General features: G+C 37.5%; 1 protein-coding gene across 1 annotated transcript in view; it reads right to left on the bottom strand.

The window, feature by feature from the left end:
- The window catches only part of LOC122140729 (potassium voltage-gated channel subfamily H member 8-like), a 34150-nt gene that overhangs the window by 19563 nt on the left and 770 nt on the right, over nt 1-13817 (bottom strand). The window contains exons 2-6 of the mRNA XM_042745464.1: nt 12552-12683; nt 8040-8170; nt 7708-7942; nt 6713-6870; nt 1254-1458 (exon numbers count right to left, since the gene is read on the bottom strand). Of these exons, the coding sequence (XP_042601398.1) occupies nt 1254-1458; nt 6713-6870; nt 7708-7942; nt 8040-8170; nt 12552-12683 (861 nt within the window). The remainder of the gene's footprint in view (nt 1-1253; nt 1459-6712; nt 6871-7707; nt 7943-8039; nt 8171-12551; nt 12684-13817) is intronic.

Here is a 13817-nt window from a genome sequence, read left to right as displayed (position 1 = left end):
TGGCTGCTTGCTGTCCCTGGTGCATTCTTCCCGTCTTCCTTCTCCTCCACTATCACTGTCCATAACACCATCTAACAGTGTCAGGCTTATCGCTTTTCTTCTGTAACTATAAATTCTGCCTTCCATTATCGCTTGATGTCTTCATCACTCTCTCTCTCCGTCTCGCTCCGAACACATCAGATTAAATCAATTCATATTATGTCCATAATTCAACTTTAACAAATCCATTCAAAGCCGAAATGAACTATTTCCATCAGATTCAATTCCGCTTTGATTACAGTTAAGAGACCCAGACTTTCACAGAATCAATTAAAACACTGTTTAATACTGCTTCAGTTTAATAATGAATAAAAAAATTAAAGGGATAGTTCATCTCTTAAATGAATGTCATTCATTTTCATGTCATTCCAAGCCTATTTGACTTTCTTTCTTCTGTGTAAACCAAAAACAAAAACAAAGATGATTTCAGAAAATGTTTCAGTGTTTTTTTGGCCATACAGTAAAAGTCAATAGGGTCCAAAATAACTTGAACAACACTTCTAATGTATGGACAAAAACAGTTGAAACATTCTTCAAATTATCTTCTTTCACAGAAGAAATAAAGTCATACAGGTTTGGACTTGAGGGTTAATGATGCCATTTCATGGCTATAGTTTGAAACAGGGCGTAATAATGGAAAAACTTTCCTGTGGCGACATTTCTGCAAAATATTATTAAGTTGCTTACTGCACGTTTTGCGACGTAAAATGTACAGTGAGTGATGCTAAAAGTATGTTATGTTTTATATCAAACACATGAATGCGAAAATGTTTTTGAATGAATCTGGAAATGCTAGATGTTGTACATTTCGGAAATGTTCGGTGAGTAGTGCTAAGAGGTTATTGCTCTATCGTGATTATAAATAACATACCACCAACAATAAAACCTACCTTAAACCTAACCAACAATATTAACAACACAAAATGTAAGATAAAAGCACATTGGCTGAATCATCAATGCCATTTTAGCTTGCTTCTGCAAGTCTTTGTGCTCTTTACCATGTTCCATGGTAAAAGTGTTAACACAGTACTGCGCAAGGAGCCTATGTTGGTGTTTTACTGCTACTAGTGTTCATTTCAGCTGGAAACTGCAGTGAATTGTATGTATAGGGGTTTTGCTAAAATGCAGGTTGAAGCATATTTTTCTAACAAGCCTAGGTTTTATCTTACATTCTGTCTGTGAGTCAATGAGTCAATTTTGTGTGCTCGTCTCACCAATATCCCAGGTGTCTGCGTTGCTCTCCACCTCCTTCTTGCCAATGATGTACCAGATGCAGGCCATCCAGTGAGCCAGCAGTGCAAACATGGACATGAGCAGGGTCAGCACCACCGTACTGTGCTGGGAATATCGGTCCATCTTCTGCAGCAGACGCAGGAGCCTCAGCAGGCGTACGGTCTTTAGCAGATGGACCACTGACACCTGGCAGAGGGGAAAGTGGAAACACATTAACTGTCAAGGATTTGCTATGTATGCAAGTGCATTTGAGGGTTGTGAAGGGTACGTGCCTGTCATGTTAAATGAGTGCAGTAAATCCAAATCAGTTTAAACCTAATTAACACAACAGGATGGAAGTCCTTAGATTCCATCAATAAATCTTTGCTAAACTACTGCAGTGGTACTGTACAGTACAACCATCAAGTCAAAACCATATATATATAATTGTACTTTTAGCAAGTGAATACAGAGAGAAAATGTACAATTAAACAAACACAAACATCTCTTAGCAGATGTTTAGAGGTCATGGATGTCTTGAATAATGGTGTAGCATGCAGGTACAAGCTCTGAGACAACTGGGATTCAAATATTTAAGAGACCATCATTAGACTGAGAGACATTTGGGCCAATTATGGTGGTATAAAACATCTTTTCTCTCTGCTTCTCTCCCGTCTCAGTCATGCAGAACCACATTTTCTCAGGTGAAAGGAAATAACCGCCCACTAATGAACAATACAATAAACCAAAAGAAATTGACTGCAGTTGATGGATATGAAGAATATGAACATACAAACAGAGAACAAAGCAGAATGCCTAAGTATGTGTGTTTTTCAGTATAACAATCATTATCTTCTCCTTTTTTGGAGGTCTGGAGTTCTGTGTTCTCCATTACTGTCAAACTGGCAAAGAACAGTCAAATGTATCATTCAGGGTGTAAAACAGACATAAATAAATCAGTGATACCAGTCAAAATATTCCATGGTTTAATTTTAATTCTAAAAACAACAGTCTGACTGCTGATAATGTAAATGATTGTAAAAGATGCAATGATTCAAATATATATAAAATGTTTACATGTGTCAAAATGTGCATATTTTTAACAATGTTTACATCAATACAAAATTTACCATCAGAGGTTTATTTAGGAGATTTGTTTTCTCCTAGAACTCAATGCAGTGACACCAAAATGAAAATATGGGGAGCAAAATCACATCTTCACGTTTTGGGGAGTGCTGCACAAAGCTAATGGCTCTAAAATATGAACGAATTTGTCACAAAGCAAGAAAAAATATTCCAATTTTATATGGACAAGACATTTTTGTAAAGATAATGTAAAATAGAATTTCATGATCTGCAAAAGATATTAAACACTTAAAGACTGCCCATGTTTACCTTACTAATAGTAATTACTACAACATCAACAATAGTGACATGTAAGTACTAGGAACTCAATTTATGCAGTACTGTAAGTATGCAGTTCATCAGTATTTCTTATTAATTTATCAGTAGATTCACATTAACATAAAAAGTGTAAAACCAAAATATATATTCAGAAAGTTAATGTTAGACCCTGCAGACATGTTACTCTATATATTCAGTAGGGTGAAGGAATAAATTCCTTTTATGTGTAATGTTTTATGTATTAAAGCAGGTTTAAAGTGAATGAGTAAGTGAGAGAGTTTTAAATAGCCCATATATATTCCATAACCATAGACTCATTATGACTACATACATAAAAATAACACTTTGTTTTAACCTGAACACGAACTTTCACACATGCACACTACCAGGTCAGTAACAGATGCGCACACACTGCTATTAGATCAGTTTGTCTAGACCTTCAGGCGGTAACTAGTCAGCAATATTCATCACAGACTCTCTTATTATAATCAGACAGACAAACCCTATGAGAACCAAAGCCTTTCACGTCCCTGCAGCATTAAATAATAATCCACGTTGTAATGGCCACAATCTTTCACTTGACAATCAAATATTAATAAACATCAGGAGATCATGGTCTCAGAAGCAAAACCAATGAACATTAATGTCACTGGAGAAACAAAAAGGCTGAACTTAACAGCTCGTTGAAAATTAGATAAGGAGGGTGAAAATGGCGGTGGATAGGGCCACGACAGGGGTTCATATACTGAGCTTTATGTGCTAATGTGTCAACGTGTATTATCGACTAATACACTCATACCGCTCACAATGTGTAGGTGGCTGAAGAGGGAAAGAAGGTGACAGGAGGGAAAGGGTAATGACAGAGAGTTAAAGGCATGGAATTGAAAGGAATAAAAAAGAAAGGAAATGAGAGGAAAGGATAAAAGAAACGAAAACAAACTGGAAAAATGGAATTGGACCAGGACAGGGAAAGGAAAAGAAAATGAAAGAGAAGAAAATGACAGGAAAAGAAAAATTAATGAATGGACATTGGCTAGGAAAAGAAAATAAGAGGAAAAGGAAACTCAATGGCAAATGGCCAGGGAAGGAAAGGAAAGGAAAGGAAAGGAAAGGAAAGGAAAGGAAAGGAAAGGAAAGGAAAGGAAAGGAAAGGAAAGGAAAGGAAAGGAAAGGAAAGGAAATCAGACAGTATATGCAAAAATAAAGAAGAAGAAATGAGAGTAAAGAAAAATGAAAAGTAAAATAATGGAAATTGGGTATGATAGGTAAAGGAAATAGAAAGAGAAAAGGAGAAGAAAGAAAAAGAAAACTGGAAGAGGAAATGAAAAGGAATGGAAATTGGCCAGGAAAAAAATCAAAGAGGAAAGGAAACTGGTCATAATAGGAAAAGGAAATTCAAAAGGAATAGGGAAAAAAGAGGATAGAAGAAAAAAAGGAAAATAAAAAGGAAAGGAAACTAGCCAATAGCCATGATAGAAAAAGTAAATCGAAAGAAGAAAGTAAAGGAAAGAAAAAAAATAGAAAGGAAAAGGAATGGAAATTGGCCAGGGAAAAAATAATCAAGGAAAAGGAAAAGAAAGAAAAGGAAATTGGCCAGTGTATGCAAAAATAAAGAAGAAATTAGTGTAAAGAAAAATGAAAAGTGAAGGAATGGAAATTTGGTATGATAGGTAAAGGAAAATGGAAAAAAAGAAAATTGGAAGAGGAAATGAATAGGAATGGAAATTGGCCAGGAAAAAAAATCGAAGAGGAAAGGAAAGGGGAAAGGAACAGGAATCAAACACGAAAAGGAAATCAAGAGGAAAACAGAGGAGAGTAAAATAAAAGAAACATCATTCTTCACTTTTGATGTTTCTCTGTGTGTGTGTCTGTGTGTGTGTGTGTGTGTGTGTGTGTGTGTGTGTGTAGTGCCGCTGAAGGGCAGTTGTGAAGGGATACCAGAGGAGCAGAGGTGCAATCTGTAATTGGAAACCAGATTTAAGGGAACATCTCAGAGACAACAAGGTCTGTATTACAGAAACATTCAAGTAGAGTCCACTGCATTTCACTCTCCCTCTCTTAATAAGCCTCAGTGGATTTCAAGCGCTCTTTCGTTGTGTGTTGCCGTACAGAGCGATGCAGGGTTTCATTACTGCATGTCATCACTGTTAGTGTGAGTGTCCAAGTGGCACTGATCGATTCTGCCAGTCTGGATTGGCCAGAGAAGCTGACTGTCTTTTTCTGTGAATTAAAACCAGGAGCCCGTGACCCTTGCCTTTGTAGAGGAGTCGTCAGAGGCAGTGTCAGCCAATTTTAGAGCCTGTTATACATCTTTATTTGTACCTGAACCCAGGATCACTCATTAAAAGTTCTACATCCATGATGTTATCAAAAGGACTTCACGGTCCACCCACTCAGGGTCACCCAGCTGCTCCTCAATATTTTGTTTTACACTTAAGGAAGGAAGTGCAAAACAAATCACTGAGCTAAATACAGTGCTGGAGGGGCTAAAAAAGAAATGTTAGAAAGTTAAAGAACGGGCATGACTGTTCAAGCAGGCCCATGTGGAAATGTACAGACTTTTTTTGCATTTTCTGCTGTTAATCAGAGGAAACTCTTCTACAGTAAAAGGATTTCAACATGGTAAAATGCACTGAAAGTACTTTACTATTATACATTTACATATTTGGCAGACGCTTTCATCTTAAATTTGCATTCAAGGCATGCATTTTATCAGTTCATGCATTCCTGAAAACCATGACCAACTGTTTGTGTTACAGATACACTCTTTCTAGCAAGTGCATCTAGCAAGATGCTTTCACAGCAATGCATTTAGGTAGAAGTTAGGCTACTTTACAGTACCAATGTTTTAAAACCACAATAATCTATAAAAAACATAACCATAACATGACATGAAGTTTACAGATCAGATTACCAAAACTGATCATTCAGCAAATTGTACCTTTGAAAAAAACTCACAATATTCACAATTCCATATAACAAATAAAACATAATGGAAATGTTGCAAAAATATGTAAAAACACAACAAAAACCCTTACAATGGGTATATAGTGGTGGCCAAAATTATTAGAAAACTAGTATTTTCACCAGCTAAAAATGGTTTTAAGTCAGTTATTTCTATCTTTTGCTACATTTCCAAACATTCATTTCGCCATTAATTATAATAATCCAATTAATTTTTTTCTATGCACAAGGAGTCTGGCAGCAGCCAGTGCTCCACGCAGAGGCCTGATCTCACCATCATCCAGTCTGTCTGGAATGACATGAAGAAACAGAACAACAAACTGAGACAGAATAAATCCAGAAGAACTGTGGCAATGTCTCCAAGATGCTTGAAGAAACCTACCAGCAAAGCTACAGTACTGTGAAAAGTTAAAAAAAATTAAAATAAAAAAGGCACTTGTGTAAAAATGCTGTAAACTGAGGATGCTTTCAATTAACTAAATCAAATCAACAGTTGGTGTGACCACCCTTTTTGTTTAAAACAGCTTTTGTCATAGGTACACTTGCACATAGTTTTTCAGGTAGCTTTGCAGGTAAGTCTCTTGAAGCATCTTGGAGACGTTGCCACAGTTCTTCTCAGTTTGTTCTGTTTCTTCATGTCATACAAAAATTTCACTGGATTATTACAATTAATGGCAAAAGGAATGTTATTTCCTGCTGAAACAGTACAACAAAAGATAGAAATAATAGGCTTATAACCAGTTAGGTGTTTGGGTGTTTATTTGATGGTGAAAATACTAATGGCCTAAGACTTTTGCACAGTAGTATATATATATATATATATATATATATATATATATATAAAGAAAAAAAAACATAGTTGTGTTACTGGTTAGGCAAAATATTGAATAAAAATGCTAGTGATGGGGTGTGTACATGTGTCACATTTTCTGCAGGCACAGATTCTGTGTGGATCTGCTTTTTCTGCAAAATCATGCAAATGTAATAAATTCAAAATGCATTTGAAAGCTGGGAAAACATGTTCCCAGAACTACACACAGATGTTTTTTCCTGATACATTCATTACATATTTTTTAATCTATGCATCACTTACCACGCTGACTTTGAAAGCGTAAAGGAGATCAAAGGGCAGAGCGGCAACCAGGTCGATGATGAACCAGGTGGTCATGTAATGGATGCAGATCTGCCGCGCATCAAAGATCACCTGCCCCGACTTACTCACGTACGTAGTGCGGAAACTGAACACGATATCTGGTGAAGCAACAGACAGAGTAGAGTCAGCGTCTTTACAAAATACTCCATCAGCATAATCTCAATGAATGACAGTGTGTACACTGAAGCTTTTATAACAGCAAAAATGCTTTTCTGCTAGCTATATATCAAGTGGGCCGTTATCACCGACTAACAAGAGGAAAATGAAAAATTCCAAATCTGAACACCGGGTGTTCTAAATAGAGGCATTATCAGGGTCACAAAGCCAAACCAAAGTTCAGGAACAGTGTTAAAATACATTATAGGTCATCCTGCTATTGTATTACACTAAACTGAAATCAGTAACATACGTTTCATTACTATTTTCATTCATATTTAAATCACATGGGATCAACATCCTTTACTCTTAAATTGTGAACAATCTGTCAACAGAAACATCTATTTAAGCTCAAAGATCAATGATGCAGGAAATAAAAATAAAAGCGCAATTTGAGGAGCACAGCATGTGTGTTTCTTGAAAGAGTTCAGGATCAGTCATGGAGAGAAACTCAAATGTCAAACGTCTTAAAGAAAATTATTTGTTTCTGTAAAAATTCCCCTTTTAATTCCTACAATGCAATGTATTTTTTTCTAAATAGCAGGAAATTAAAGGAGAATGATATGTTGCCCTGTGGCAGCGCTGTACCACAGAGGGTTAATGGAAGATGTCAAAGAGCCTGAAATTGATTTAAAGACCTGATTAGAATCATGTGTAAAGACATGCATGTGATAGAACAAAGATAATGTCATAAATCATAATCAGGCTCACAGTGAAAAACATACTACGTAATTGACCGATTAAATATAATGTCAAAGTTCAAAATTGGATTCTCTTACCAATGATGAAAAGAATCTCGACGGCAATGTCAGTGACAGTGGTGCTACGTGTCAAGTCCTGATCACCAATAAAACAAACGTTATACGGCACCGTCACAGCAACATAGAATGTTGCCAGAAGGATCAGCCAATCCCAGCCCGCCTTGAATGTGCTGAAGTGGAGAAGAATGAATTTGGACTTCTTGGCATCAGCGACTTTATATTCAGGAAGAGCGGGTGGATCACCAAAAACATTCTAGAAAGAGCGGGAACAATTCTGGTAAAGTCACTAGTTCTGTTTTGTCTTTCAGTTTCTGTATTTTTCTCTTCCCTTAGTATTTGAATGGTCTCACCTTATTAAGTTTGATTTTACTTTGTTTGTGACGGTTATGCAGGTGTCCTGAAATATGGTAGAGAACTGTGCTAGATCGCAGCCGCGTGGAGCCAAACGGAGACCCGCCCTTGGCCTTCTCGCGGCGGCACTCTGAGGAAAGGTTGGACTGTTGTTATGAAAGTTAAGGGCATTGTTGGATACAATCATCAAGAAACAAAAACACTCTGCACAAAATAAATTCCATTCATTCATAAAGACACCAACACCAAGGACACAGTAAGCAAATTCCTGTGGTACTGAGGTTGTTGTATGTCATGTTTTTGCATTTCTTTTTACTTATTTTAAAATAACATAAGCAAAATGTATAAAATAAAATAACACTGGAATAACTCAAGCTTTGCAGCATTACATTGACTAGAGCTGGTATTGGTACGATACTTGAAATAAAAAGCAAGATACATGGTCAAGTAACTATGAAAACATCTGAGGCCATCATCCCCTAACATCTTGAATTCCTGCTGCAAAAATGTACAAAATGTACACAGAAAAATAATTGCATTGGTTTGGATGAAAGTGTATAATTCACAGAGTGGTTTTTGTTGCTTTGCGAAGAAAAATACTTTTCATCAATACTTCCATGCATTGAGGGCGGTTTTATTCAAAGTGGCCTGTTTTTCTTCTATTGCCCTCCATACTGCTGTTACACAAAAGCTGATGTGACACAAGAATAACTTCCTTTCTGCTGGTGACCTGCTTTACACCAGTGGTTTCTGCTAGTTGGGGCTCTGCTGCCAGAACGTTCTCATTCCCATGTTGAACACATCTGTTTCAGCTGATCGAGTGACTGCTAAATACTGCAGTAGGTTCATTTGATTTAGTCTTTGAGGTCTTGAACTATATCAGTTAGATAAGAGGACATCCTAGACTGGAGATGTAAGTCCACATGAAATGGTTTTAACAAATGCAGGTTTCTTTCCTGTGTTGATGCATTTCCTAAGTACAGAAGTGTTTTAGCATAGATTGTTTTAAGAAATCAAATCTCATCTGAAAATCTAAAACTTTGCTGCTGAAAATAACAAAACATCAAAACAAAACAAAAACCACTATGGATTACTATAACCTGAACAACCCAACCTTCAAACAAAAAACCTGAAATTTTGCTGTGGCCCACTACTGGGGACGGTAACTGATACCTCCATTCTGAGTCTGAGTCCTGCGAAGGAAGAGACACTAACACATCAACAAGTTCTGAGTCTAAGTCCCAAAAGGGAATGACACTAACAGAAACACAGAAGTTCTGAGTCTGAGCCCCGCAGTGAGACAATAACAGATCAACCTCCGTTCAGAGTCTTTCGTCCAGAGAGACTGCAATACTGTAGATACCCATTCTGAGTCTCAGTCCTGCAAGGGAAGGGACAGCAATAGAAACAACCAGTTCTGAGTCTCTAGCCCAGAGAGACAGAAGACACAGACATTTGTAACAAGGTTAAGCTCTGGCAAGCAAACCTTCACGTCAAGGTACTTTTGCTTGTGTATTCCAGGCAAGGATTTTATGCACCTACAGGGCCACATCTGCGTGTTCCAGATTTTAGACCCCTTTGGTGCTCCAGGAGATCAGCATTAGGGCTGCATGATTAATCAAAATTAAATCGCAAAGGCGATATATCGCGATTAGGCAGAAGCTGCAATTGTCATGCGTATCTTTCAGTGAAGCACGGTTCTGTGATTAGCAGTAACTCTCCATCCGAAGGCCAGAGTGCGCTCTCGCGCTGAAACTCCAAATCCACCTGCAGGGGAAACCCAGGAAATGCCTATAGCTGTTGCCGAATAAACAGATGATTTAACTGCTTTCATTAATTCAGCGTGACTAATAAACACACTACGACTACGACAATATATAGTTTATCTGAGTTTGTCTTATTATACCACGACTATACCACGCAATACCACGACTGAGGTGCCCTTGAGCAAGGCACTGAACCCCCAACTGCTCCCCGGGCGCTGCTACATAAATGGCTGCCCACTGCTCTGGGTGTGTGTTCACGGTGTGTGTGTGTTCACTGCTGTGTGTGTGCACTTTGGATGGGTTAAATGCAGAGCACGAATTCTGAGTAAGGGTCACCATACTTGGCTATATGTCACCTCACTTATAATTTGTATTATAATAAAGTATATAGTAATGCAATGCTAATCAACACTAAATCACTGCTTAAAACAGAAGGTTTTATTTCACACACTCGACTGACATTATGAAGTGATTTTGGAGTAAAAACGTTATTAAATGTGGTATTTTCACGTGCTTTCAGATAAAGCAGCATTTACTACACAGAGCCGTAGTTCACTGACAAGCTACGCAAACAGCTTTCATAATCGCAGAATCATTTCTTTGATTTCATAATCACGCGATTAAATCGTCTGCTCCATCTGAAAGCACGTGCTGGAGATTTACTCCACAGAACTGGCTTTACTGACCAGATATGCATGACAATCACATTTAATTAATCGTGCAGCCCTAATCAGCTTCGTGTTCAAGACTGTTGAATCGGATTCCTGCTCCTCTCCCCACTGCATTGCATTACCAGCACAACCAGTGGATGAAGTCACTGTCACAGGACTCCTCACTCAACTAAAGAGAACGTAACTATCACTTATCAAAACCTCTTCCAGAGACCTTGGCATTGTTGTATATTATCAGTGTATGATTTTTTTAATTTGCATTAGATGTTATACAGCTGATTGCAATTGATAAAAAATAATCTTTCACATATTTGTTTGATGCATAATGAGGTTCTTCACCTTGTTTGTTTCAGAGTAGCAACAGTTTATCTTCCAGATAACGTAGCTTTCACATACCAACACCCAATATAATCACTTGCACTTTATGCATCTTATACACTTTATTCCTTAATGGTATTCATTTAGCAGTTGTTGATTACTCTTGTCTATCTTTTGTTAATAAAATCAATTTTATTACTCTTGTGTCTATCTTGTGTTGATGATACAGGAAAAGGTTCTACAAGTTAGGGTTCCCACCAATATTTCTTATGTGATGTACTAATAACCACACCTTAAGTGACACATGATTCAAATATCATAAAGTCATTGGTGACGTGAGTACCCATCACTACAATATTTCGCCCCCTTAGGTTGGTGAAAGCAAATTCACTGCATACAGAATGTGTTTTGACTGTGCTAGTTCTTGTTGGAAGCAAAAATAAAAATGAAACAGACAAAAAGTGCCAGCAGGAGTACTGTAGTGCAATGGTTACACTGTTAGAGACAGAGATAAAAACATGAAATGTGTGGAGTCTCTCTGGATATTGACCAGTAATGTATGTGTGTGTGTGTACGAATGTGTAGTATGTAGCATTTTTAAATCAGCCAGCAGAGGAAACAAGGAGACAGCCAGGCTGCCAATCTCGATCGCCGAGGGCAACAGGGGAAAAATGTCACTCATTGCAACCCTGCCAAACAAGGTACCAAGGGAAACCAAAGCAGGAGTAGGAAAAGGACTGAAGGGATGGAGCGATAGACAGACAGAGAGAGAAACATGGATCGAGAAAGAGAGAGAGAGAGAGAGAGAGAGAGAGAGAGAGAGAGAGAGAGAGAGAGAGAGAGAGATGAAGGGCTAGGAAGTGAGAGAGAAAGCTGGGAAGCTGGTTATTAGAGAGGGATAGAGATCACTTTAGCCTGCAGGGCCTGAGGAGGAGAGGGGCGACAGAAACTCATCCATAAAAGGCTGCAGTCAGCAGGGAGACCAGCAGCGTAACACCTATTATAGAGCCTAATAAATGTACTCCCAATTTACTAGCAGCACAGGTCAGGAGGAACACAGAGAAGGAGCGGGAGAGAGAAAAGAACAAAAGGCAAAAGTGTGAAAAAAAAAGTTGCACTGGGTTTCCTTTGGTGCTTGAGGCCAATATCTGATCTGGATTCTCAGTCACACAATAAACAGACAGTTTTTTATCCCGCCTCACCTTAACAAGATGAGCACAAAATGGGATCATATGAGGGTTTTTCTTACACGACTGACACATTTGGCCCTGTGGACTGTGAAATGAAATCCCTTAAAACACATTTTTTTTAACTCCCACTAGTTTAATTTGTCTAGCAACAATCTTCAGCCATGTATATACATGAACTGTCATTTCTGAAAGCTATTTTCTCCACAACATAAATTGTGGGTTGTATTTTACAGCATTCTGCAGCAAAAATTATATATTTATATATTTGCATAATTTGATAAAAATACAGCTTAACTGAAATTGAAGCGTAATAAAAATATTTACCTTATTTTTCCACACATCACATGGTTCATGATTACGTTGGTACACTGCTATTTCCTTTGTAAACAGTACACTAAATTTTGATCATTCATATTTTGATTTCATATTTTAAGATTTAGTCTTTAAGTCTTTAGTCTTTGTTTTGTTTTTTTAGTTTTCTTTTAGTTTTTAGGACATGTCTGGGAAGAATAAAATTATATAAAAAACAACATTCACACACATAAACCCATTCATCATGTACAAACCTCCTTTCTTCTCCTCAAGTATAGATTTGGCTTTGGTGTCAGTGATGTCTTTAAAAGAGGCAAGGAAGAGGACCACATCTCCCTTCTCATTCTTGATAGGCACAATATCCAGCAGACACCAGAACACACTACCTGCAGTGGAATTAAGGGAGGCAAAATACATAAACACATACATATAGAGACCGTAAGAGCTATTGCTACCTGACTTGACCCTGATGTCACTAAGGCCACTCTGGCTATTTGATAATGTCAACCAATATTTACTTAAGCATTGTTTTTGCAAATATGCATCAAATTCTAAACCATTTCCCTGCCCTTCTTTAGTTGGATATACTGTGTCCTTAAATATGTTACATTATAACAGTAAAATGGTTTGCAATTCATACAGACTTTAAATAGAATTTCTACACTGAATTAAACTACTTAATTTAATTGTTACCACAGAAAGCACATTTTTAGCTAACTTGGCAAAACATTACTTCCAGTCTATTTAAAGTGTTAAAAACCTGAAACAAAAAAGACCAGTACATCCAAAAAGAGCGGTACCATTATGGTATCCAATTCCCATGTAGGTGTGTGTGTGAATGCTTGTTTGTCTGTGAGAATTGAGCGGTGTGGGTGTACGTGTGCGACAGGGCATTTATATGTGTATTTAGCTATGTGTGCGTCTGTGTGTGTGTGTGTGTGTGGTTCTCTCTCCACCAGTAGCTGTTACTGGAAGCCTCTAGGGGAATTCCGTCTGATTGCTCACAGCTGGAGAAGTCTTTGTCAAATCTCTCATTTCCTCATGAAAAAGCCTCACCATTATGTAGAAGAAAAAGGGGGTGAAATAATAAGGCTCTCTAGAACAAGTGTGCTGGAGATGTTCCATTCAATGTAGAACAAAGGGGGAGAGGAGAATGAGCACGAGGAAAAGGTAGGGAGGTGTTAAAACGCCACAAGATTTGAAGATGTAAGACCTTAGCAAACGAAATACAAATATTTGTAAAATATAATGTAATGTAATATATAAAATATAATACATATTGTAAAGTATTATAATGAGCAAGAGGAAAGTGGTACAACAAAGTGCTAAAACACCACAGCTTTGTTTGAAGATGTATGTGAATATAATATAATACAGTATTTATATAAACCATTGTGTGTACATATTACTTAAATGTACAGTACTTCACTGGACACCATGGTACCACTATGGTACCCACTCAAACAATAGTACTATGGTACTTTTTAGTTACTAATCCAGCGAAAGGAGAAGAACATTCA

Source organism: Cyprinus carpio, chromosome B19, assembly GCF_018340385.1.
Source record: "Cyprinus carpio isolate SPL01 chromosome B19, ASM1834038v1, whole genome shotgun sequence".
NCBI lineage: Eukaryota > Metazoa > Chordata > Actinopteri > Cypriniformes > Cyprinidae > Cyprinus > Cyprinus carpio.
This window is presented reverse-complemented; position numbering and strand designations above follow the sequence as displayed.